The sequence below is a fragment of the Platichthys flesus genome, chromosome 10 (genome assembly GCF_949316205.1).
Source record: "Platichthys flesus chromosome 10, fPlaFle2.1, whole genome shotgun sequence".
NCBI lineage: Eukaryota > Metazoa > Chordata > Actinopteri > Pleuronectiformes > Pleuronectidae > Platichthys > Platichthys flesus.
In genome coordinates this window covers 22,119,134-22,145,385 of record NC_084954.1, presented here as the reverse complement: position 1 = coordinate 22,145,385, position 26,252 = coordinate 22,119,134, and the positions used below count along the sequence as shown (strand labels likewise).

General features: G+C 40.6%; 1 protein-coding gene and 1 long non-coding RNA gene across 4 annotated transcripts in view; one reads left to right on the top strand and one right to left on the bottom strand.

The window, feature by feature from the left end:
* Positions 1-1,735: 1,735 nt before the first annotated feature.
* Positions 1,736-3,126, top strand: LOC133962091 (uncharacterized). The gene is made up of 3 exons (XR_009922076.1): positions 1,736-1,906; positions 2,679-2,730; positions 2,998-3,126. It is a non-coding gene; the product is annotated as an uncharacterized LOC133962091 (long non-coding RNA).
* A 13,653-nt stretch (positions 3,127-16,779) lies between these two features.
* ccdc88c (coiled-coil domain containing 88C) overlaps positions 16,780-26,252 on the bottom strand; it is a 49,904-nt gene continuing 40,431 nt past the window's right edge. For 2 of the 3 annotated variants that reach the window (XM_062397529.1, XM_062397530.1), the window contains exons 27-31: positions 26,158-26,247; positions 24,944-25,054; positions 24,727-24,864; positions 23,976-24,214; positions 16,780-21,304 (exon numbers count right to left, since the gene is read on the bottom strand). In XM_062397529.1, the coding sequence (XP_062253513.1) occupies positions 20,522-21,304; positions 23,976-24,214; positions 24,727-24,864; positions 24,944-25,054; positions 26,158-26,247 (1,361 nt within the window). In that variant the 3' untranslated portion in view covers positions 16,780-20,521. Of the gene's footprint in view, positions 21,305-23,975; positions 24,215-24,726; positions 24,865-24,943; positions 25,055-26,157; positions 26,248-26,252 lie in introns of those variants that run through there. The other variant, XR_009922074.1, reaches the window with a different exon arrangement.

The following is a 26,252-nucleotide window of genomic DNA, read 5'->3' as shown; positions in this document are numbered from 1 at the left end:
ACTCATTAAAAAAAATAATGTCACAACCAAAACAAGACTGTCGAGTTATCTTGCTTCAATCTGTTCATTAGACGTGATAAATAAACGGTAACTTTTATAACAATTACATATTACAAAAAACTTGAGGCATGTAAGCATATGATGATAGATAAAGCAATAGGTTATGTTGGATAGTTTGAAGGTTACTTACCTCTAGTTCAGCACCAGCGGCTGGCCAGAAGAAGTGGAGCGATCTTCCTTGCCGCACAGGGCAAACGCAGGCAATGTGGAGACGAGCGCTTGGTCATCGAACGTTCTCTCTTCCCCGACCGCAACAGACTTGAAATTGCCTGTGCTCGGGCCCGTTAGTGCTACAACGTAGCCCTAGTTAGGGCCCGAGCACCGAAATCGGTGGGAGGCCCTATTGAAATTGAAATGATTATTATTATTATTATTATTATTTTTCTTAGCTTAAATGAATTGGCTTTTTGAGGGCTTTAATGTGCTCAAAAAGTTGTAGGAGTTTGCAGTAAATTCGAAGGCGGCGTAAAATTACGTATTCTGGAGTATTTTGAAAAGGGCGTGGCAAAATGGCTCAAGAGCGCCACCTACGGAAAAGCCCCTCATTTAGCATTCACCGATCCTCAAAAAAAACAAAGATTATTGTGTATCATGACTAGATGCACAAAAAAGTCCATCAGTGCATTATGAATAACGCAACAGGAAGCCCGCCAGTTTGACTTTAGTGGCCATTTTGGTCATATTCCATATTTTTTCTTTGATGTACTTGTCGTACAGCTTTCATCAGATCAACTTCAAATTTAGACGATCGTCATCACAACAAATTGGAGATCTAAAGTTATTGAAGGATTACGTTTTAGCAAAACCGTCTGACCGTGGTGTGGCGTTAAAGTTTGATTAAACGCCATCAAAACACGGGCTTCTATATCTCAGACTTATTTTGTCCTATCGAGTCCAAACTACACACATAAGACAAGAGTAGAGATATGAAGACATCTATACAGAAATCGTGACTTAAAGTGACAGCGCCCCCTGGTGACAGCAGGAAAAGTCTTGTTTTTGTCACGTTTTATGTTTTTATATACTAGTCGTACAGCTTTTATCAAATCAACTTAATATTTAGACGACTGTCATCACAACAAAATGAAGATCTAAAGTTATTGAAAGATCGACTTTTCGTCAAACCGTGTGATTGTGGCGTGGCGCTAAAGTTTGATGAGACTTCGGTGAAACGCACTAAAACACGAGCTTCTGTATCTTGGACATATTTTGTCTAATCAAGTCCAAACTAGACACATAAGACAATAGTTGCGATATGAAGACATCTATACAGAAATCGTGACTTAAAATGACAGCGCCCCCTGGTGGCAGCAGGAAATGTATAGCTGACACTCTGATGTATTCCTGCTCATCCAATATGCAAAACCATGTCAAACTTTGTTTAATGGGTCTCAAGACATTGATAATGTAGCCATAAGATTATTGTGACTTTTTATCATGCGGTTTATTAATGGCATGGCTTGAAAGTTCATCAGCTCGTCGGAGAGAGTCCCATTGAATCCCATGTTAAAATGCCCAATTTTAGAGTAGAATTAAACCTGTTTACAGCATTATTCAAACTTTGGTTTTAGTCTCAATCGCTATGTTCTTCCTTCATTAAAACTCTGAGGGGGTGAACTTTTTCGTAACTACCTCTATATCGCTATAATAAGCGATATAGTGGTTTGAAATTTACGTGACGTCACAGTGAGCTGCGCCCTCCCTTCTCCTTACTTTTTCCTGTGTCATTGAACACAACTCGAGACTTTCGAAACCTCCCACTCAGTATCGGATGAATAACACAGTTTGATGTTTTGCTTGTTCTGCTGACGGACACGTTAAAGACGTCTGCGCTCCCGTTTCTGTGGTAAGTCAAGCTCAGTATTTTATTTAGATGTGTAGAAGTGATTCGCAGGGTGTTTTAGTACCATGCATTCGAGCTAACGTCCGTTAGCATGGAGGCTAAATACGAACTCCGATCTGGGGCATTAACTCCTGTTTAATGCGAACGGCACTATTACCGACACACACCGATATGAACCGACATGAGTAGGTCCGCCCAGCAGTGGCATGCGTTAGTTTATGAGGTTAAATCTGAGACAGGAGACTGTGTGTGTCCGGTGAATTAGCTCCATCAGGATATCTATTGCTATAAAATGGTTTCACTCGCCAAGGCATTTGACTTGACAATGTTACACAGTTAGTTATTCTACTGAAACAGACTTACAGTGATCAATTGAAACGTGCGTATTTAAAGTCACATCTGTATTTTAAGAGCAGATGTTTAAAGGGGAATTCAACTTCCAAAGCTCTTTATTCAGAGTATTGTTATGATGTCTTACAGAGAAAGCTAAACGTTCTGCTGCCTGCACTGTTTACATTGTAATCTCAGGCAGATTTCACTGAATTGTTCTGTTAAATATAAATAAATTATAGCCTTGTATCTTTATTAGAACAGACAGTGTAATAGAGAATTTGATGCTGATGTACACTAACTATTTCCTAAGCTGAAATGATTATGATCTGTTTAACTTTGAAGTAATACACTTCCTTTTTTACCATTTAAAGTGTGTTAAGGACTTAACCTGGCACATGTATGACTTTACACATTTGTATATTTATGTTGAAATTTTCTCTAGCATGTCCAGCATGAGACAACTGGAATTCAACCACATTGAACACCGACTTCAGGTACAGACCTCTTTTCATTAATTACAAACAACCATGGCAAAGTACTGCACATAATACATTGTGTATTAAATAATATATGCAATACTTTGAATGTGAAATAACTCCATACTGTACATTCATTGTCATGGTAGTGCACGTTTTAATCCAAAAGCATATTCAAATACACAGTTGAATATCCACAGAAAATAAGATTACACACTTTGTTCATATGTAACTCTTCCTCTACAATAATGACGATCACTTTCATGTTTCCTATCATTTTATTAGGGACAGACGAGCCTGAAGGACACAGCTGTGATGACCATGTTCTGTCTCTTATGGCAAAGCAGAAATATAAAACACTGGGTTCTTATCTAAAGTGTATCAAATCAGATCTCCACCATGTTGCTGCTGAGGACATCAGGTGCTGCAGTTCTTCATCTATGAAGAGAAAAAACGCACTGTTAAAGAATGTTTTGTGTTGTGTATAAAGCACAACAGATTTCTGATAGAACTGTTGTACTGTGGTCTTGGTTTATATCCTCATGGTGAAATGTACATATTTTAAGTCCCTTCTGATAAAAGTGCTGAAAGAAATACAACATTGTACAAATACATAAAATGTCTTTCTACCTCATCAGTACTATTCAAGGTGATAATCTCCCACAGACCTATTGATAACAGTCCAAATCAAGTCTTTCCACTTCTCTCAGTGTGAAAACATAATTCTATAATTAATTTGAGAACTGTTTACAACACTGATGTGTGGAGATTAAAATCATACCTAAACTGTCTAATTCACTGTAAAACTCCATGACATTCGCAGGCCATCTGTAGTTAAGGGAGCAACGCATGGAATGATGTGTAGATTACTAGTTTGATGATGCATGAGGAGAGGCGGTGGTCGAGTGGCAGAAACTTGGACTATGGGCAGAGAAGGTCTCTGGTTCGTCTTTGGTTCGACTCCATGGAGAGACAACAAAAGTCGAACCTGGATTGATCTGTCCAAAAATCCAAGAGTCTCCCTACCCTCTCTAGTGCCCATGAGCAAGGCACCTCACTCCCCCAACATCTGCTCCCCCGAGCGCCGTACATGGTCGCTCACTGCTCTGTGTGTCCTGCACCAGATGGGTAAAAAGCAGCGATTAAATTTCCCTACCTGCATGAGTGTGCCTTTGCATGTCTGTGCATGTGTTTGGGATGAATAAATGGATTTTAATCTTAATCTTTTAATCTTAATCAGTTGTCTTCCAGTTGACCAGCATGAAGCTGCAGATCTCCACCATGTTGCTGCTGGGGACATCAGGAGCTGCATTAATGAGGAGCAGAAGCGTACTGTTATGAATGTTTTGTGTTGTTTATGAAGCACTACTTATTTCAGCTAGAACCGATGTACTAGGGTCTGGGTTTGTATCCTAATGGTTAAATGCACATACTTTAAATCGCTTTTGATAAAACGTGACAAAGAAATACAACATTGTACACATAGATAAAATGTCTTTCTACCTCATCTGTAATATTCAAGGTGATGATCTCCCACAGAGCTGTTGATAACAGTCCACATCAAGTCTCTCCACTTCCCTCAGTGTGAAAACATAATTATATAATTAATTGGAGAAGTGTTTACAACACTGATGTGTGGACATTATAATGTTATCACTACTGTCTAATTCACTCTACAACTCCATGACAGACTAAATAAACAATGTGAAAATAGTAATGGCGGATATACCATCCTGTATCAGAATATTGGTGAAACAGTTACTATCACATGAAACGTAAACGTGTAGCGTATTGATAGTAACTCATTAAAAAAAATAATGTCAAAACCAAAACAAGACTGTCGAGTTATCTTGCTTCAATCTGTTCATTAGACGTGATAAATAAACGGTAACTTTTATAACAATTACATATTACAAAAAACTTGAGGCATGTAAGCATATGATGATAGATAAAGCAATAGGTTATGTTGGATAGTTTCAAGGTTACTTACCTCTAGTTCAGCACCAGCGGCTGGCCAGAAGAAGTGGAGCGATCTTCCTTGCCGCACAGGGCAAACGCAGGCAATGTGGAGACGAGCGCTTGGTCATCGAACGTTCTCTCTTCCCCGACCGCAACAGACTTGAAATTGCCTGTGCTCGGGCCCGTTAGTGCTACAACGTAGCCCTAGTTATTATTATTTTTCTTCGCTCAGTGAATTGGCTTTTTGAGGGCTTTAACGTGCTCAAAAAGTTTCTAAAGTGTACAGTAAATTACAAATGTGCGCAAGTTTACGTTTTCTGAAGTTTTTTGAAAAGGGCGTGGCAAAATGGCTCAAGAGCGCCACCTACGGAAAAGCCCCTCATTTAGCATTCACCGATCCTCAAAAAAAACATAGACTATTGTGTCTCATGACAAGATGCACAAAAAAGTCCATCAGTGCATTATGAATAACGCAGCAGGAAGCCCGCCAGTTTGACTTTAGTGGCCATTTCGGTCATATTCCATATTTTTTCTTTGATGTACTTGTCGTACAGCTTTCATCAGATCAACTTCAAATTTAGACGATCGTCATCACAACAAATTGGAGATCTAAAGTTATTGAAGGATTACGTTTTAGCAAAACCGTCTGACCGTGATGTGGCGTTAAAGTTTGATGAAACGCCATCAAAACCCAAGCTTCCATATTTCAGACATATTTTGTCCAATTGAGTCCAAACTAGACACATACGACAAGAATCGCGACCAGAAGACATCGGTGCAGAAATTGTGACTTACAATCACAGCGCCCCCTGGGGGCAACAGGAAATGTCTTGTTTTTAAGACGTGTTATGTTTTTATGTACTACTCGGACAGCTTTCATCAGATCAACTTAAAAATTAGATGAGACTCTACAAAACAAGATGAAGATCTAAAGTTATCAATATTTAAACTTTTCATCACACCGTGTGACCGTGGTGAGGTCTCAAAGTTCGACTAAACGCCAATATAAGCAAGCTTCTGTAACTTAGACATATTTTGTCCAATCGACTCCAAACTACACATATAAGACAAGAGTCGCGACCGGAAGACATCTACCTAGAAATCATGACTTAAAAGGAAAGCGCCCCCTGGTGGCATCAGGAAATGTCTTGTTTTTGTACATCGTGCGCTTTGATTTATTTGTCGGAGAGCTTTCATCACATCAATTTAAAATTTAGACGGGTGGCATCCCAACAAGATGGAGATCTAAAGTTATCAAAGAAACAACTTTTCGACACACCGTCTGACTGTGGCGGGGCGTCAAATCAGCTCACCATGACACACGAAACCGCTTAAAGGGGACATATTCGCTTTAAAGGGGACATATTATTTCCATTTCAACACAGTTGATATGGTTCCTTGGGGTCTTAATGAAATGTCTGTAAAATATTTTGGTAAAAATACCCCAAGGATAATTTAAAACAGCACCTTTTTACTCTGTCTAAAACAGACCTCCTCAGATCAACCCGCCCCCATCTTACCCCACCCCCTTTCACCCCTCTCATCCCTCCCCCTTCTCACCCCTCCCCCCTCTCATGGAGGTGTAGGACATGTGCTTGAATGTGTTCTCACTACAGAATGCATTCAACATCTATAGGGCAGATTATGGGCCTCGTGAAAATTTACGTAATCTGGGGTATTTGGAAATGGGTGTGGCAAAATGGCTCAACAGCGCCACCAACGGTGCTTTCCCTCATTTACGGAGAAACACCTCATTTAGCATTCACTGATCCGCACGAAATTGAAGACAGTTGTGTATCATCACCAGATGCACAAAAAACGCGCTCGGAGCAATATGAAAAACGCAACAGGAAGCACGCCATTTTCGATTTCGTGGCCATTTTGGTCATATTCCATAATCTTTTACTTTGATATACTTCTCGTACAGCTTTCATCACATCAACTGAAAATTTAGACGAGCGTCATCACAACAAGATGGAGATCTAAAGTTATCAAAGAAACAACTTTTCGTCACACTGTCTGACTGTGGCGGGGCGTCACATCAGCTCGCCATGACACACGAAAACGCTTTAACTTCCGTGTTCATGGGTCCATCTCCCTCAAACTACATGTGTGTATCATCAGCCCCCCTCCCTTGAAGATATTCAGATGGTTTTAAAGAATGGGCCTGGCAAAATGGCTCAACAGCGCAACCAACGGAGCTTCCCCTCATTTATGGAGAAACACCTCATTTAGAATTCACTGATCCTCACGAAATTGAAGACAGTTGTGTATCATCACCAGATGCACAAAAAACGCGCTCGGAGCAATTTGAAAAACGCAACAGGAACCCCGCCATTTTCTATTTGGACCATATTCCATGTTTTTTATTTTCAAGTACTTCTTGGAGAGCTTTCATCAGATCAACTGAAAATTTAGAGGAGTGTCATCACAACAAGATGGAGATCTAAAGTTATTGAATGATCAATTTTTCGCCACACCGTGTGACTGTGGCGAGGCGTCAAAATGTGACTAAACGCCATCAAAACACAAGCTTCTGTATCTTGGACATATTTGGTCCAATCGAGTTCAAACTACACATGTAAGACAAGAAGCGCGACCTGATGACATCAACAAAGACACCATGACTTAAAATCATAGCGCCACCTGCTGGCTACAGGAAGTGAAGCGTTTATATCGCAGCAGTGCGCAAATGCATGCAACGCTGAGACGAGCGCTTGGTCATCGTACGTTCTCTCTTCCCCGACCGCAACAGACTTGAAATTGCCTGTGCTCGGGCCCGTTAGTGCTACAACGTAGCCCTAGTTATTATTTTTCTTCGCTCAGTGAATTGGCTTTTTGAGGGCTTTAACGTGCTCAAAAAGTTTCTAAAGTGTACAGTAAATTACAAATGTGCGCAAGTTTACGTTTTCTGAAGTATTTTGAAAAGGGCGTGGCAAAATGGCTCAAGAGCGCCACCTACGGAAAAGCCCCTCATTTAGCATTCACCGATCCTCAAAAAAAACAAAGATTATTGTGTATCATGACTAGATGCACAAAAAAGTCCATCAGTGCATTATGAATAACGCAACAGGAAGCCCGCCAGTTTGACTTTAGTGTCCATTTTGGTCATATTCCATATTTTTTCTTTGATGTACTTGTCGTACAGCTTTCATCAGATCAACTTCAAATTTAGACGATCGTCATCACAACAAATTGGAGATCTAAAGTTATTGAAGGATTACGTTTTAGCAAAACCGTCTGACCGTGGTGTGGCGTTAAAGTTTGATGAAACGCCATCAAAACACACGCTTCCATATTTCAGACATATTTTATCCAATTGAGTCCAAACTAGACACATACGACAAGAGTCGCCGCCAGAAGACATCGGTGCAGAAATTGTGACTTACAATCACAGCGCTCCTGGTGGCAACAGGAAATGTCTTGTTTTTGGTACGTGTTATGTTTTTATGTACTACTCAGACAGCTTTCATCAGATCAACTTAAAAATTAGATGAGACTCTACAAAACAAGATGAAGATCTAAAGTTATCAATATTTAAACTTTTCATCATACCGTGTGACCGTGGTGAGGTCTCAAAGTTCGACTAAACGCCAATATAAGCGAGCTTCTGTAACTTAGACATATTTTGTCCAATCGACTCCAAACTACACATATAAGACAAGAGTCGCGACCGGAAGACATCTACCTAGAAATCATGACTTAAAAGGAAAGCGCCCCCTGGTGGCATCAGGAAATGTCTTGTTTTTGTACATCGTGCGCTTTGATTTATTTGTCGGAGAGCTTTCATCACATCAATTTAAAATTTAGACGGGTGGCATCACAACAAGATGGAGATCTAAAGTTATCAAAGAAACAACTTTTCGACACACCCTCTGACTGTGGCGGGGCGTCAAATCAGCTCACCATGACACACGAAAACGCTTAAAGGGGACATATTCGCTTTAAAGGGGACATATTATTTCCATTTCAACACAGTTGATATGGTTCCTTGGGGTCTTAATGAAATGTCTGTAAAATATTTTGGTAAAAATACCCCAAGGATAATTTAAAACAGCACCTTTTTACTCTGTCTAAAACAGACCTCCTCAGATCAACCTGTTTTGAGGGCTTTAATGTGCTCAAAAAGTTGTAGGAGTTTGCAGCAAATTCGAAGGCGGCTTAAATTTACGTATTCTGGAGTATTTTGAAAAGGGCGTGGCAAAATGGCTCAAGAGCGCCACCTACGGAAATGCCCCTCATTTAGCATTCACCGATCCTCAAAAAAAACATAGACTATTGTGTATCATGACTAGATGCACAAAAAAGTCCATCAGTGCATTATGAATAACGCTACAGGAAGCCCGGCAGTTTGACTTTAGTGGCCATTTTGGTCATATTCCATATTTTTTCTTTGATGTACTTGTCGTACAGCTTTCATCAGATCAACTTCAAATTTAGACGATCGTCATCACAACAAATTGGAGATCTAAAGTTATTGAAGGATTACGTTTTAGCAAAACCGTCTGACCGTGGTGTGGCGTTAAAGTTTGATGAAACGCCATCAAAACACAAGCTTCCATATTTCAGACATATTTTGTCCAATTGAGTCCAAACTAGACACATACGACAAGAGTCGCGACCAGAAGACATCGGTGCAGAAATTGTGACTTACAATCACAGCGCCCCCTGGTGGCAACAGGAAATGTCTTGTTTTTAAGACGTGTTATGTTTTTATGTACTACTCGGACAGCTTTCATCAGATCAACTTAAAAATTAGATGAGACTCTACAAAACAAGATGAAGATCTAAAGTTATCAATATTTAAACTTTTCATCATACCGTGTGACCGTGGTGAGGTCTCAAAGTTCGACTAAACGCCAATATAAGCGAGCTTCTGTAACTTAGACATATTTTGTCCAATCGACTACAAACTACACATATAAGACAAGAGTCGCGACCGGAAGACATCTACCTAGAAATCATGACTTAAAAGGAAAGCGCCCCCTGGTGGCATCAGGAAATGTCTTGTTTTTGTACATCGTGCGCTTTGATTTATTTGTCGGAGAGCTTTCATCACATCAATTTAAAATTTAGACGGGTGGCATCACAACAAGATGGAGATCTAAAGTTATCAAAGAAACAACTTTTCGACACACCGTCTGACTGTGGCGGGGCGTCAAATCAGCTCACCATGACACACGAAAACGCTTAAAGGGGACATATTCGCTTTAAAGGGGACATATTATTTCCATTTCACCACAGTTGATATGGTTCCTTGGGGTCTTAATGAAATGTCTGTAAAATATTTTGGTAAAAATACCCCAAGGATAATTTAAAAAAGCACCTTTTTACTCTGTCTAAAACAGACCTCCTCAGATCAACCTGTTTTGAGGGCTTTAATGTGCTCAAAAAGTTGTAGGAGTTTGCAGCAAATTTGAAGGTGGCTTAAATTTACGTATTCTGGAGTATTTTGAAAAGGGCGTGGCAAAATGTCTCAAGAGCGCCACCTACGGAAAAGCCCCTCATTTAGCATTCACCGATCCTCAAAAAAAACATAGACTATTGTGTATCATGACTAGATGCACAAAAAAGTCCATCAGTGCATTATGAATAACGCAACAGGAAGCCCGCCAGTTTGACTTTAGTGGACATTTTGGTCATCGTCCATATTTTTTCTTCGATGTACTTGTCGTACAGCTTTCATCAGATCAACTTCAAATTTAGATGATCGTCATCACAACAAATTGGAGATCTAAAGTTATTGAAGGATTACGTTTTAGCAAAACCGTCTGACCGTGGTGTGGCGTTAAAGTTTGATGAAACGCCATCAAAACACAAGGTTCAATATTTCAGACATAGTTTGTCCAATTGAGTCCAAACTAGACACATACGACAAGAGTCGCGACCAGAAGACATCACTGCAGAAATTGTGACTTAGAATCACAGCGCCCCCTGGTGGCAACAGGAAATGTCTTGTTTTTAAGACGTGTTATGTTTTTATGTACTACTCGGAGAGCTTTCATCAGATCAACTTAAAAATTAGATGACACTCTACAAAACAAGATGAAGATCTAAAGTTATCAATATTTAAACTTTTCATCATACCGTGTGACCGTGGTGAGGTCTCAAAGTTCGACTAAACGCCAATATAAGCGAGCTTCTGTAACTTAGACATATTTTGTCCAATCGACTCCAAACTACACATATAAGACAAGAGTCGAGACCGGAAGACATCTACCTAGAAATCATGACTTAAAAGGAAAGCGCCCCCTGGTGGCATCAGGAAATGTCTTGTTTTTGTACATCGTGCGCTTTGATTTATTTGTCGGAGAGCTTTCATCACATCAATTTAAAATTTAGACGGGTGGCATCACAACAAGATGGAGATCTAAAGTTATCAAAGAAACAACTTTTCGACACACCGTCTGACTGTGGCGGGGCGTCAAATCAGCTCACCATGACACACGAAAACGCTTAAAGGAGACAAATTCGCTTTAAAGGGGACATATTATTTCCATTTCACCACAGTTGATATGGTTCCTTGGGGTCTTAATGAAATGTCTGTAAAATATTTTTATAAAAATACCCCAAGGATAATTTAAAACAGCACCTTTTTACTCTGTCTAAAACAGACCTCCTCAGATCAACCTGTTTTGAAGGCCCCGCCCCCCTCTCACCCCGCCCCCATCTTACCCCACCCCCTTTCACCCCTCTCATCCCTCCCCCTTCTCACCCCTCCCCCCTCTCATGGAGGTGTAGGACATGTGCTTGAATGTGTTCTCACTACAGAATGCATTCAACATCTATAGGGCAGATTATGGGCCTCGTGAAAATTTACGTATTCTGGGGTATTTGGAAATGGGTGTGGCAAAATGGCTCAACAGCGCCACCAACGGTGCTTTCCCTCATTTACGGAGAAACACCTCATTTAGCATTCACTGATCCGCACGAAATTGAAGACAGTTGTGTATCATCACCAGATGCACAAAAAACGCGCCGGAGCAATATGAAAAACGCAACAGGAAGCACGCCATTTTCGATTTCATGGCCATTTTGGTCATATTCCATAATCTTTTACTTTGATATACTTCTCGTACAGCTTTCATCACATCAACTGAAAATTTAGACGAGTGTCATTACAACAAGATGGAGATCTAAAGTTATCAAAGAAACAACTTTTCGTCACACTGTCTGACTGTGGCGGGGCGTCACATCAGCTCGCCATGACACACGAAAACGCTTTAACTTCCGTGTTCATGGGTCCATCTCCCTCAAACTACATGTGTGTATCATCAGCCCCCCTCCCTTGAAGATATTCAGATGGTTTTAAAGAATGGGCGTGGCAAAATGGCTCAACAGCGCCACCAACGGAGCTTCCCCTCATTTATGGAGAAACACCTCATTTAGAATTCACTGATCCTCACGAAATTGAAGACAGTTGTGTATCATCACCAGATGCACAAAAAACGCGCTCGGAGCAATTGGAAAAACGCAACAGGAACCCCGCCATTTTCGATTTGGACCATATTCCATGTTTTTTATTTACAAGTACTTCTTGGAGAGCTTTCATCAGATCAACTGAAAATTTAGACGAGTGTCATCACAACAAGATGGAGATCTAAAGTTATTGAAAGATCAATTTTTCGCCACACCGTGTGACCGTGGCGAGGCGTCAAAATGTGACTAAACACCATCAAAACACAAGCTTCTGTATCTTGGACATATTTGGTCCAATCGAGTTCAAACTACACATGTAAGACAAGAAGCGCGACCTGATGACATCAACAAAGACACCATGACTTAAAATCATAGCGCCACCTGCTGGCTACAGGAAGTGAAGCGTTTATCTTGCAGCAGTGCGCAAATGCATGCAACGCTGAGACGAGCGCTTGGTCATCGAACGTTCTCTCTTCCCCGACCGCAACAGACTTGAAATTGCCTGTGCTCGGGCCCGTTAGTGCTACAACGTAGCCCTAGTTATTATTATTATTATTATTTTTCTCTGTTTAAACTCATTGGCTTTTTGAGGGCTTTAATGTGCTCAAAACGTTGTAGGAGTTGGCAGCAAATTCGAAGGCGGCGTAAAATTACGTATTCTGGAGTATTTTGAAAAGGGCGTGGCAAAATGGCTCAAGAGCGCCACCTACGGAAAAGCCCCTCATTTAGCATTCACCGATCCTCAAAAAAAACATAGACTATTGTGTATCATGACTAGATGCACAAAAAAGTCCATCAGTGCATTATGAATAACGCAACAGGAAGCCCGCCAGTTTGACTTTAGTGGCCATTTCAGTCATATTCCATATTTTTTCTTTGATGTACTTGTCGTACAGCTTTCATCAGATCAACTTCAAATTTAGACGATCGTCATCACAACAAATTGGAGATCTAAAGTTATTGAAGGATTACGTTTTAGCAAAACCGTCTGACCGTGGTGTGGCGTTAAAGTTTGATGAAACGCCATCAAAACACAAGCTTCCATATTTCAGACATATTTTGTCCAATTGAGTCCAAACTAGACACATACGACAAGAGTCGCGACCAGAAGACATCGGTGCAGAAATTGTGACTTAGTATCACAGCGCCCCCTGGTGGCAACAGGAAATGTCTTGTTTTTAAGACGTGTTATGTTTTTATGTTTTACTCGGAGAGCTTTCATCACATCAATTTAAAATGTAGACGGGTGGCATCACAACAAGATGGAGATCTAAAGTTATCAAAGAAACAACTTTTCGACACACCGTCTGACTGTGGCGGGGCGTCGAATCAGCTCACCATGACACACGAAAACGCTTAAAGGGGACATATTCGCTTTAAAGGGGACATATTATTTCCATTTCACCACAGTTGATATGGTTCCTTGGGGTCTTAATGAAATGTCTGTAAAATATTTTGGTAAAAATACCCCAAGGATAATTTAAAACAGCACCTTTTTACTCTGTCTAAAACAGACCTCCTCAGATCAACCTGTTTTGAGGGCTTTAATGTGCTCAAAAAGTTGTAGGAGTTTGCAGCAAATTCGAAGGCGGAGTAAATTTACGTATTCTGGAGTATTTTGAAAAGGGCGTGGCAAAATGGCTCAAGAGCGCCACCTACGGAAAAGCCCCTCATTTAGCATTCACCGATCCTCAAAAAAAACATAGACTATTGTGTATCATGACTAAATGCACAAAAAAGTCCATCAGTGCATTATGAATAACGCAACAGGAAGCCCGCCAGTTTGACTTTAGTGGCCATTTTGATCATATTCCATATTTTTTCTTTGATGTACTTGTCGTAGAGCTTTCATCTGATCAACTTCAAATTCAGATGAGTGTCATCAAAACAAGATTAAGAAAAAAAGTGACTAAGGGATTTTTTTTCCATCACACCGTGTGACCATGGCGTGGCGTCAAAGTTTGAATAAACGCCATCAAAACACGAGCATCTGTATCTCGAACATGCATGGTCCAATCGAGTCCAAACTAGACATGTAAGACAAGAGTCCCGGCCTGATGACAGCTACACAGAAATCATGATTTGAAATCACAGCGCCCCCTGGTGGCTACAGGAAGTGACATGTTTTATATTTTGATGAACTGCTCCTGGCTGCTTTACAATATTCAGCTCAAATGACCTCAGTCAAGTCATTGGATCAAGGTCAGAATTGTGACATTTCCTCAAACCATGTAAACATTGATGTTTGGCGAAGGATCATTCTTTGCCAGACGAGTCGATGTTTTCATAAGTCCACTGTGCATTGTCCTATCACTACCACACTTCTGTCACATGATAATAGTACAAGCCTGAACAGCTCTATGTGTCAATATTTCCTCAGTGTAATAGCGCCACCTACTGATTCGCCAGGAAACAGGAAGTACTTTGTTAATCCGCTCTGCATTATCCAACCGGCTCCAAACTACTGACCTATAATCACAATACTGATCTGAACAGCTCCACATATAAATATTAGTTCAGGGTCATAGCGCCACCTACTAATCAGTGTGAAAATTACGTTGTGGTAAAATTGTCCAATTGACACAAAATTGCTCACGCTATATCAGAGCGGCTACTTGAACAGATCTATATGTCTGTGTGTAATAATAGTGATGGCGCCACCTACTGGCAAACCTACTGCCGCAGAGCGCAAAATGGATGCAACGCGGAGACATGCGCTTGGTCATCGATCGCTCTCTCCACCAACCGCAACAGGCTTCAACGTGCGGGTGCTCGGGCCCGCCAGTGCTACAACGTAGCCCTAGTTTATAATTGTATTATTTTTAAAAAAATAATTTTATTTTAATAATCACATTTTATGGTTATAAAGAGTTGGCCAACATCAAGTCTACCTAATTTTTCACAACAGTACTTAAGCCAATTAAACATGCATTCATATTGAATACTGCTCTGTATTAACGTATACAGTTGCAATCAGAAATATTCAACCCCCTCACCTCCATAGACATTATAGTGATGTGGATGACAGATAATGACAATAAATGACAAAAAAACCTCATCAAACAACAAAAGATATTTATTGATGCGTATTTTAGTTATTTTGACAACAGAAGTTGACTTAACTGTGAAGTTCAAATGAAAAATGTAACTCTTTCAACACATGTGCATGTGCAGTATTTTTCAACCCCCCAGCTTCAGTACTTTGTGGCGCATCCTCTAGCTTTTATAACTTGTTTTCGGTTAGTGCAGACAAGCTTCTTACACCTCTCGATTGGAATCTTTGCCCATTTTTCAAGTGCAAATGCCTCTAGATCAGTGATGTTTGATGGCTTCCATGCTGCTACTGCCTTCTTAAATCCCAACAAAGATTTTCAATCAAATTTGAATCTGGTGACTGTGAATGCCACTCCAGGTCGTTCCAGGAGCTTTTTCTCAACCAAGCTTTGGTGGATTTGGAGATTTTGCTTTGGATCATTGTCTTGCTGGAAAGTCCAATGATCACCAAGGTTTAATTTGTCAACAAAAGGAATCACATTCCTCTTTAAAAATGGCCTGGTATTTCTTTGAATCAATGATGCCATGTACAAAACAAAGATTGCTAGTTCCTGCCACAGAAAAACAGCCCAACATCATCTTTGACCAACCTCCATGCTGGACTGTGGGGATGGTATTCTTCTGGTCATAAGCCTGGCCTTTCATACGCCAGACATAGTGCTGGTCCATACGTCAAAACAGTTCCAGTTTGGTTTCATCAGTCCATAGAACTGTCACCCAAAACCCTGTAGGCTTATCCAAATTCCTCCTGGCATATTCTCTTTGACTTTTGATGTTGCTTGTGGTCAAGAGCTGAGTGCGTCTTGGAGCCGGCCATTAAGTCCTTTATTATTCAGTGCATGTCTTATTGTTGCCACTGCAGCACTTGTACCAGCCTTCATCAGGTCATCTTGTAGGTGTCTTGTAGTCACACAGGGGTTTATCTGAGTTGTTCTGACTAAGTTGCTGAGGGTCCTTGATGAAATGCTGGGCTTTCTTCCACGGCCAGGCATGTTTGAAGCTGCTCCATCAGTTGTAAACTTCCTTATAATGTTACCAATTGTGTCTCTTGGAATATAATTTTTTGGGGAATTCTTCTTCTACCCAAGGCCTTTAAGGTGTGATGAAATAATCTCCTTTCTCAGCTTTTGTGTAAGCTCCTTTGTCTTTCCCATGATTGCAACTCACCTTGAATACCTTCATGGGTGGGGTTTATATATGCATCACAGCTGAAGCAAATGAAGGATCAGTATAGAGTTCCCAAAGGCTTAATAATGTTTCAACTCAACTTTAGGACAAAAAAAACTGTCAGACACCTTTAAAAACAATTTTATATAGGGGTTGAATAATTGTGACATGGCTATCTTAACAAAATATACTGCTACACACAAATACTACATCATGCATTTTCCGTGTTGATTTTCTGTATCACTCAACTCATGAAGAAGGCATCCGAAGCAGAATCTTGATCCAAGAACAAGATTCTGTCTACTTTAATTGATAAATCCTTAAAATCTTTGGGGGGTTGAATATTTCTGATTGCAACTGTACATGTGGGCCAATATACACACAGCTCTTGCTGGCTTTAAGCAGCACATGTGAGGAGCACCTGCCCTAAACAAAAAGTCACTCAAAAAGCAGACAGCCACAAGAGCATCAGTTCAATATTAGAGATCTTTATTAGAAAATGCTTTTGAGTTGAATAACATCAGCCTCCTCAGTTACAGTAGCAGTTATTCCAGTTAGAGCGTCTGTGACGTCAGTTCCACTTCACCTTCTGCTTTCACTTCCCTCATGTGACGCTGCCTAGCAGCTCTTCTTTTATTTCAGTTAAGTGTGCACAAAGGTGCTAAGACACATAAACCAAGAGTGAGGGATCACAGAGGTGTCATACAAGGAGGATGCCACCGTTTAGAACAGTAAGGCAGGTGGACTGGTCAAAAAACAGGTAGTCAGCAAAGCAGAAAGATATAAACAGGCCAGACACGCACACCTCCCAGAAAGCCAATAACAGTAGCATTATGAAAAACACTTGGATAAAGTGTGTGTGCGATGGTGTGTTACAATAATAAGAAAATTGCTTCTGTGAATAATTATTTTTCCCATTTCGACATTTGAAAACTGAAACTGACATAAACAGACACACATCTTTAAGAAACAGTGATGAAGTGTACAGGCAGAACAAAGACAACACACACCAACTGAAAACAGGTAAACTATCAACAGGATCATCCTACAGTGTTTCACATCATGTCACATCATCTCACTACTTTATAAACTTCTGAAGTATTGAAACAAATCTACATCTATCAAAGCTTTAGTGGAATCACAGGGTTTAACCAGTTTACACAAATTTGTTTTGGTATCAACAAACATTTTCAAAGCTAAGTTCCAGAAGATTTTACAAAATGTATCCCATGTCTTCTGTCATTTTACTTGTTTATAAAATCTGACATCATGTACAAATGTTACAGGTAAAATAATTTAGCTTGTTGCATATTGTCATTTGCTTTTTGTTCAGAATGTTAGCATAAGGTTTAGTGATGGACTTCATTTTCACAACTCCAATCTTCCTCCTCCTCACTCTGCTGCTTTCAGGAATGTTTGTTGTCAATCATTTCTAATGCAGGAAGGTCAGATGTGTATTTAAAGCAGTACAGACATAACGTCAGTGGATCAGTGTCACTATTGTGAGTTTTCAAATTTGTTTTCCAAGGAACACATATTAATTTCCATCATCTTCCTCTTCACTCTGTTCACCACAGAATACATCACATATGTGTAAACAACCAGCGATGACAACTCTGAAAACAAAATCACCTGTGTTTGCAGGAGACCTGTGACTCATGTTTGACCTTCGGTCAAGAATAAAAGTATTAAACCTAAGGAAAAGTGACTTCATATCAAGGTGTCTTTGTGGGAACTTAATAATTTGTTAGACTGTGCCGCTGAGCGTAAAACATGATGTTTAACATGTCAGTTTAGGTCAGGTGTGGTTGAGAGAAGTCTAAGAATATTAGCTGGGCTGACTTAATAACATATCAAATTTACTTCTAAGGTTTGTGCCATATGACGATAAATAAAGTGTGAACCATTATATATCTGTCAGCTATTACACTGACGAGCTGTCCCTTTAATATCTAAGGTTATATTAGATACATTAAGTGGTCAAAATTCACATAAGGGACTATTTTGTTGTATTGTTTTTGGACATTTCCATCTGATCATTCTGTCGAACAACTGAATTTCTTACTTATTTGTTCTTATTTATATGATAATTGTGAAATGGATTGTGATTTATGGATGTTGAGTTTTAATTATCTGCTAAATTTAGCACACAAAGGTGTTCAGAAAACACCTTTGTTGGTGTTGCAAATGTAAGGGAATCTGGAATGTCTGAGCTAAAACACACAAACTACATCTGATCTCAGTTTTTCACTTGAGCCTCAAATAAATAGAATATGGTGCGTCATTGCTTGCTTACACAGCTTGCAGCAAGTAAACTCAGACTATAGCAGTACAACAATCAAATGCATATAGCTGGTCACACACACAATGATCACCTAATGTTGGTGCGGGCATCACAGATAGAAGATGGAAGCAGATGGCAAATGCCTACTCATTAGCTATGCTTACTAACAGCATAGCATATGTGCTAAAGTTAAGTGTGTTTATCTCATTGTACAGGGTACAATGACAATAAAGCTTTCTATTCTATGTGCACATATAGATAGAATAAGCTGCTAAACACTGTGTATTCATTTATTCTCATAAAAACTATTGCCACAGTTAATAAATTATAGGCACAACTAAAAATATCCAGATCACAGTGGTTCCAGGCTCAGAATCCATCGCCCTCACTGTCTGTTGTGCAGCGCCTAAAACTGTGGGTTTACTTAGCATGCATCAGTACACTGTGGGTTACTCAGCGGAGTGTGTGTGTCAATGCATGTGTATGCACACAAGTGTAAATTAAGTCCACTTCAACAATTAGAAAAGCCACAACCAACCCCCTGAAGGACAATGTCTGTGCCTTCATCATTACATATATTGTGTGTGTGTGTGTGTGTGTGTGTGTGTGTGTGTGCGTGTGTGTTATTGAATCTAGTGTTGGCTTGGACAGAGCAACATTTCCAGTAAAGTGTCACAGTGTTGCATGCTGGGACAGAATCTAAAGATGGAGGGAGAAAGACTATAATTTAAATGGGTGGGGCCCCTCCATCTCTGTCTTGTTTATCTGTTCATCCTCCCATCACTCTATCCATCCCTTTATCTGTCAATTCATCTGTGTCCATCGCAGTATCCCTCTATTTATTCTAACCTACTTTCTCTCTATCTTTACACCCTTTTCTATTCCACTTGAATCCTCTCCCTTTGCAAGAACCCCCAGGTTTCTGTAATTCCTCTTTCAGTGTTTCAGTAACAGAGAAGAGGTGAGAAAAAGGGAGGGTAAATCTAATACATTCAGTTGCTCTCGTGCTTCTGGTCATCTTAACTTTAGTTCACTCAGTCTTGGTGAGGGCTAATTCATTGTCAACAATTCTCCAGAAACGCTGGCAGACAGGTAAACATTTGCAGGGCCAGCCATTGTGCAGTCAGAGTTCCAGCTCATAGACAAAGCCCATTGCCCATAGTGTCGTGTCCACAACTGGGCTGTAAGTGTTATGTATTCTCAGACTTCAGACACTGCAGCTTGCATCTCCATTTCAATAGATATTCAAATTGGAATGCTTTAAAAAAGTATTAACATCTGGATCACAATCTGGTCAAAACATCCACAATTTGCCTCAAATACAGTCAAGAATGGAAACACCATTTAAAAAAAACAGCTCCTTTGGCAGCTTTGTTGCCCAAGAGAAAAGTCCATCATATGGACATAGGTGGTTTGCTGGATCAAGCTCAACATGCTGATAACAAACAAGCAAAGCTTCATGATTTCAAGCATTGTCAGAGACTTTAGTGTGAAGTTCATATCTTAATCCCTATATATTGCATCTGCCGCTGAGAGTCACTTCTAGATTATGATAATGATATTAGAACCGACACCACAGATCCAGTAGTTGGGCTATGACGTGATGTTTGTGAATAGCTGAAATCCGGCAGCTCCTTAGCTTAAGAAAGCTTCCCCACTGACTGTTTTTATCAGCCATGTTGGCAGCAGGTGTTTGGGATCTGGTTTGGTTCATATACAAGTTTGTACCAGAAAATACAAACTTTAGTCCTTCATGCTGAGTTTTTAAATGCCCATATACTTCCTGTGACTGTTGCTGTGTTGGAACAACGTTTGACCACAGGCTTAAAAGTTCCAAGATTTATCCACAAGACAAAGAACTCAGTTCACACAGCTCCAGCATCTAGCTCATGCAGACTGAAGTTAAGAGTATTTGGTTCCAGGTTTTTAGACACAACCATACTCATACCATACTGTTTGGGGGTCGTTGTTGGGGTCAGGGGATGCTGGTGTGCTTTTTGGGCGTTCAACAGAGCTACATGTCGCGGTCTCACTTTCTTTCTTTAAGTGGGAGGAGTCATCCGACTGTCCCTCTCTTAACACCTCCCCTTCCTCAGAGGCCTCATTAGGCGGTTTTGCTGGCACAGCCCTTGTGGGAGTAACCATGGCGACCTCGCCATGGCTATGAAAGGAAGAGGATGAGGACGGGCCATTCTGGGATGCAGGAGTCCTCCCTCTCTCTCTTTCTCGCTCTTTGTATCTTTCCGTCTGCAGATTCAGAGAGGATGAGTGGTGAATGGGTTGGTTTAGGAAGCTGCCATCTCCAATTTGTTTGGTTGGACCAGCCAGACGGGCAGAGAGTGGCCGTTCTCTCCCGTTTACTCCTCCTCCTTGCCGTCGAACTACCACATCTGATTGGCCAGGAGAGGTCTCATTTCCGCGGAAACTGTCTGGTCCACTAGAACGCAGCAAATCAGCTGAGGCCAAGCTGAAGGCACGGCTCAATGATTGGCTGGTTCTCTGGCCGAGGGGCGGGCATGAGGATGGAGACTGGCCCACTGGTTGGCGAGGGGAAGGCTTCACGCTCTGGCCAGGTCTTTGGTTGGATGTTTGTACAGTGGGCAAGACAAAGCTGGTGGGAGCCACCTGATCTCTGATAGTGGGAACTGAGGCGGCAGGACTTCTGGTGAAATAGTCAGTCATCAAGTCTTCCTTGCTTCCTGTAGAGACCTAGAGAGAAAGAGAGAGAATGTGGAAAATAAGTTAGGATAGTTAGTCAGATTTGTTTTCCTTTTTAGGCTGTAGCTCATACGGATGACTTGAGTGATGCAGATATTTTAAAGTGACTAATGGTATGTCACTGCTGCACCAGTATATGCCACAACTTACAATAAATGCATGATACCATTTACAGGTACCACTTTCCACAAGCAATAAGATAACATGATGAACTGATAGCATATAACCTAACGGCAGTGTAAAATATGAAGAGGCGAGTGCTTTTCTTCTGTTGGGGCTGAGCCTGCAAGGCTAAGCACAGCTACATATTACCCCTGAATAGCTAACGACCAAAGTCCTAGACAAGGTTTGAATGAAAAAAGGTCAAATTACACAGTCGCTCACGGCACATATTAACGCGACTTAACCCGACTCCAAAGTAGCAGTAGCTGAACCTGATGTGAACATGACAGGAGTTCTGTTAAAGTCAGAATCTGACCGAACACTGTTAATGTGAGCAAAAGCACTTAGTTTGTGTTACCATGTTCATAGCATGCCTGTTTTCCCTGATTATACATGTCTTGTTTCAACAAGCATTTATATACAGGCTATAAGTATCATCCACTTTGAACGTTAATGAACAGGTGAAATAGTAATTGTAGCATGTGAAAAAATGTTTGGCATTCCTCATTAACTCAATAGGCTGTAACTCCCTTGGTAGGTTTTGTGAAGTGGGTCAAGAACTTTCACTGGGAATTGTCAGCTGGTGACGACTACTGTTTGGTAAATTCTCTGACTTTTCAAACCTTGTGATAAGACTCAACAGTCATAGGCTCCTCTAAACAACTATTAGAATCAATGTTAGAATGCCTTTATGTCACTGTAAGCTATGCATACAACACAATTGGAAGTTCTACTTATCTTTTTCATAAAAACACAAATCAACTGCGGTATGACCCGCAAGTCATCACACAATCTGTTCCCCCAGAATCTTCTCGCCTAGATTCAGACTGACATACCAGTCTGGCGGTCATCCATTCATCAATTCATAGAACTGCAGTTAAACATTACTGCCTGGTTGTCCACCCTGCTGTGCCCTGCTGTAATGGCAGCTAAAAATACTTCAACATCTGACGGCATCCAACAATGAATGCAGGAAACCACCGAAAAGCAAACAAGCAACTCTCCATTACATTGGAGAGTGTCCTGCACCACAAGCTTTCACCTACTAGCGTAGAGTTGCCTGGTGGAAGGAGCCCATGAACTTGTGGATCTCTGACTGGTCACGGAATGCCAGGTTAAAAATAATTTAGATTAAATATCTCCTCTAAAAATAATGGTTTTGCTTTGATGATATAGATTGAGTGCAAATTGATGGTTGCAAATGATAATTTCATAAATTTACTGTTAAATTAAAAAAAAAAGTGTGCAAATTCAGAAAAGGGGTCTGAAAACATTCCTTCTTTGTGTTCCCCGCAGGGTTCTCTTGTTGAGTAGTGGTGAAGGGTCAGTAACACAAAGAGGGAATTTTGGCAAATACTTTTTACTAGCTTTACTCAATCTGCATTGGCCACATGTTAAGTCACTGAACATGTGAGCATGCAAATTATCTAAATTCTTAGAAATGACATGATACATGTATATACATCAAAAATTGTCAATTGAGAATCTTCTGAGATCGTTTCATATTAGCAGAAGCTTTTTGTGAAATATCCTGATTCAAAATGAAAGTTTAATCCTCTAACCTAAAACCAGACTCCAATTAGGTTTGGTTAAAGTCTGAGGTTCACGTACTTCTTTTGTTTGTTGTAACTTAGATAAAGATAAGCACACATGCGCACGCCAGTGTTAATGTCGTTGACGAAAACTACGACGAAATATATTCGTTAACGACCCTTTTCCCATGACTAAGACGAGACGAAGACGTAACGAGAACGAATCTTTGAAAATAAAAACTATGAATAAAAATATTTTAACTTTCGTTGACGAGACGAGACAAGACAAAAATGGTTGACTAAGTTGCAATAATTTTTAAAACATCATCGTATCAGGCCATCATGAAGTATCAGGAGCGGGCGAGTGAGTCTGTGTGTCTGTGTGTGTGTGTGTCTGTGTGTGTGTGTCCTCCCAGATAGCGCTCCGGTCCGTAGCTCCGCCCCCCCGCCCCGCGTACTCGCTCAGAGAGACACAGTGAGATCAGAGCTCGTTCACGTGGAGCGACCTCTCAGTGACTGACTGCTGCTTAACTATGGAAACAGTGAAAACACAGAGTTTCTCTGGTCTCAGCTGCTCAGAGATCAGCGCAGCAGCTTCTTGATCAGAAGCTGCAGTTGGTTTCTACCGAGCTGCAGTGTCTGTGTTCGCCTCCAGTCTGACCTGCTCTCCCTTTTTGTTTTCACATTTAAAATTATATATTTTTAAGGCTGCAGCTATATGTTTTTATAGAAAAGGAGTTTAATCTGGCTTTTAAATGTGACTAAAACTAGACTAAAATGGAATTAGTTTTCGTCGACTAAAACTAGACTAAAATGTTCTGAGTTTTCATCGACGAAAACTAGACTAAAACTAACAAGAATAAAAATGACTAAATGTGACTAAAACTAATATCCAAAAGACTAAGACTAAATCAAAAATAGCTGCCAAAATTAACACTGGCGAATGCACACACAAACACACCCCTTACCATAGGAGGTGACTTCAAGTTGCTCTCGTGTAAAAACTCCTCCAGCGACACCATCTCACTTCCAGGTGATGATGACCTTATCTTGGTTCTAACTCCGCCTCCACGTTGAGGTTGGGCCCTCTGGGGCGAGTGGTCGTATGGGAGGGTCGAGCTACGCGACAGAGTCTGCTGTGATCGGCTGAGACCCATGACATCGTCACTTGAGAGGCTGGCTGAGCGCCCCGGACAATCCAGTGAGTCTGAAACAGACACAAAATAGTATAGTGTAATACAGTCTTATTAGCAACTGATTCTGGGCATTAACTGATTACAGAAGAGTTTAAGTGTGATATATAGCAATCAATGTCATTATTTATTTGAGGTTACGTGTGTAAATTTGGCAACATCAACCTGTTTACAGACCGACAGTACAGACTGCAGAACTCTTTTGTTGCTCTGTCTGTCAAAATGTTGTCCTGTCAAATTTATAGTGTTCCAAGTAGGTTTCAGTATGTCTGTGGAGACTAAGTACTGAATGTGAGAGTGGGAGATCAAATTAAGTTCACTACAGCTACTTATATCTGATTTCAAACATGTTTGCAGTGTTTTTTCCATTTTTTTATAAAGTTTTTGTGTTTCTGTTATGTTTGCATTGTAAGTATAGCCCTTTTAACAAATATTCAGAAATACGGCAAATATTCAGATATAAATTTATAGAAATCTACATCAAATCAAGTATTCATACAGTTATCAGCTGAACATTGCTTTGTACCTCTGCAATTCACAGGTGAGTTGGAGCTGGAGGTGTTGTGGCTAAAGTCGCCGGATCCTGGGCGACCTCCAATGTTGCCATGGTGACCAAACACAGAGTCAGATGTATTGTGGCAAGAGTCTTCATTAAGTAACAGACCTGAAAATACGAACCAAACACCTTAAAAAAAAAACTTCATAAATTTACATATGGTTTATGTATGAATATCTTTAGCTACCTCTGGGTCTGCGGCTAGGGCCTGGTCCAATTCTGGAGCTGGAATTGTTGCTTAGGCCCAGTGAGGACAAGTGGTGGCTCGGAGTGGAGCTCAGAGTTTTATATGTCTGACCTAGGGGGAAAATACAGAGGTTACTTTGCTAGTAGGAAAACAGGCAGCATTTGTTACACCATGTTATAGTCTGTATATCCTTCACCTCAGACTGCACTATCTTCCTACTAGAGTTCACCATGGCGACTGAGGTGATTATTGTAGCTTCAAAATGGGCAGGGACAGTGAGGGCCTCCTCCAGTAACCAGGAGAGGTCAGTTGGAGAAAGCCTGAGACTGGGAGATGTTGGTGGGTGAGGGCCAGCGGCTTACAGTCCCATCACATATTGTCACTACCATCCTAAGACCTGAACTGATACTCTAGTCCAATGCCTTCTCCACTTTGTAGAATTGACAGAACCCTGGGAGGATAAGGCTAACGAAGCAAATGAGAGGAAAAGGAAGACATGGCATTTGAGGCACAACAACTTAGTTTGAAAGCAATAGTTTGCCCTGTTGAGGTTGGCTGCAGGGGTGTCCGTGCAACATCCACCAGCAGGTTGCTCAAAGATCTGGGGATCCATGGACAACCCCTGCACAAGACCATAAAATAAACACCTCACACTGCAGCCAATGGCTCTAGATCAAAGGGAAAGATCCCAACTGGGCCCCCAGATGCTAGGGACATGCACCTAGGTCTGGTCAACCTGTGGTGGGTCTGCCTTAGAGGGTATATTGTGAGTTAAAGGCTGAAACGATAATGACGATAAAGAACACAGCTGAAGATGTATCACTAACATCTGCTGGTCACTAATATCCGATAACATCAATTCGCAGTAGGCATTAATTAGTGTGGAAGAACATAAAAGGGATATGTCTCATCTTGGGTTATGTTCTAAAATGGGAAAGCGTTTAGTTTTAAAAAGGTATAGAGGTAATAATGTCTGATCTACTGAGCGGGCCACATGGTTTCATAGTACTGCTGATTTATACAGCCAATCAAAGCAGGTGGTGGACAGTTAAGCTTTTATAAGCTGCAAAAATGTTTGTCTAAAATAGTTCAATGATTTTAAACGTGCGAAAATGTAATTGAATTTTCACTGAACTGTACTCCGTGTTATATTATATCAATGAGTGTCATATTTGATATATATTATTGTTATAAATTGTTAATGTATTAATTACCTTGTCCGTTTCCATCTTCTCCATTGAAGCTCTCACTGCTGCCTCCTGGTGTACTGCTCCTGAAAACTCTGTGGCTTCTGTCAGTCAAACCTGCA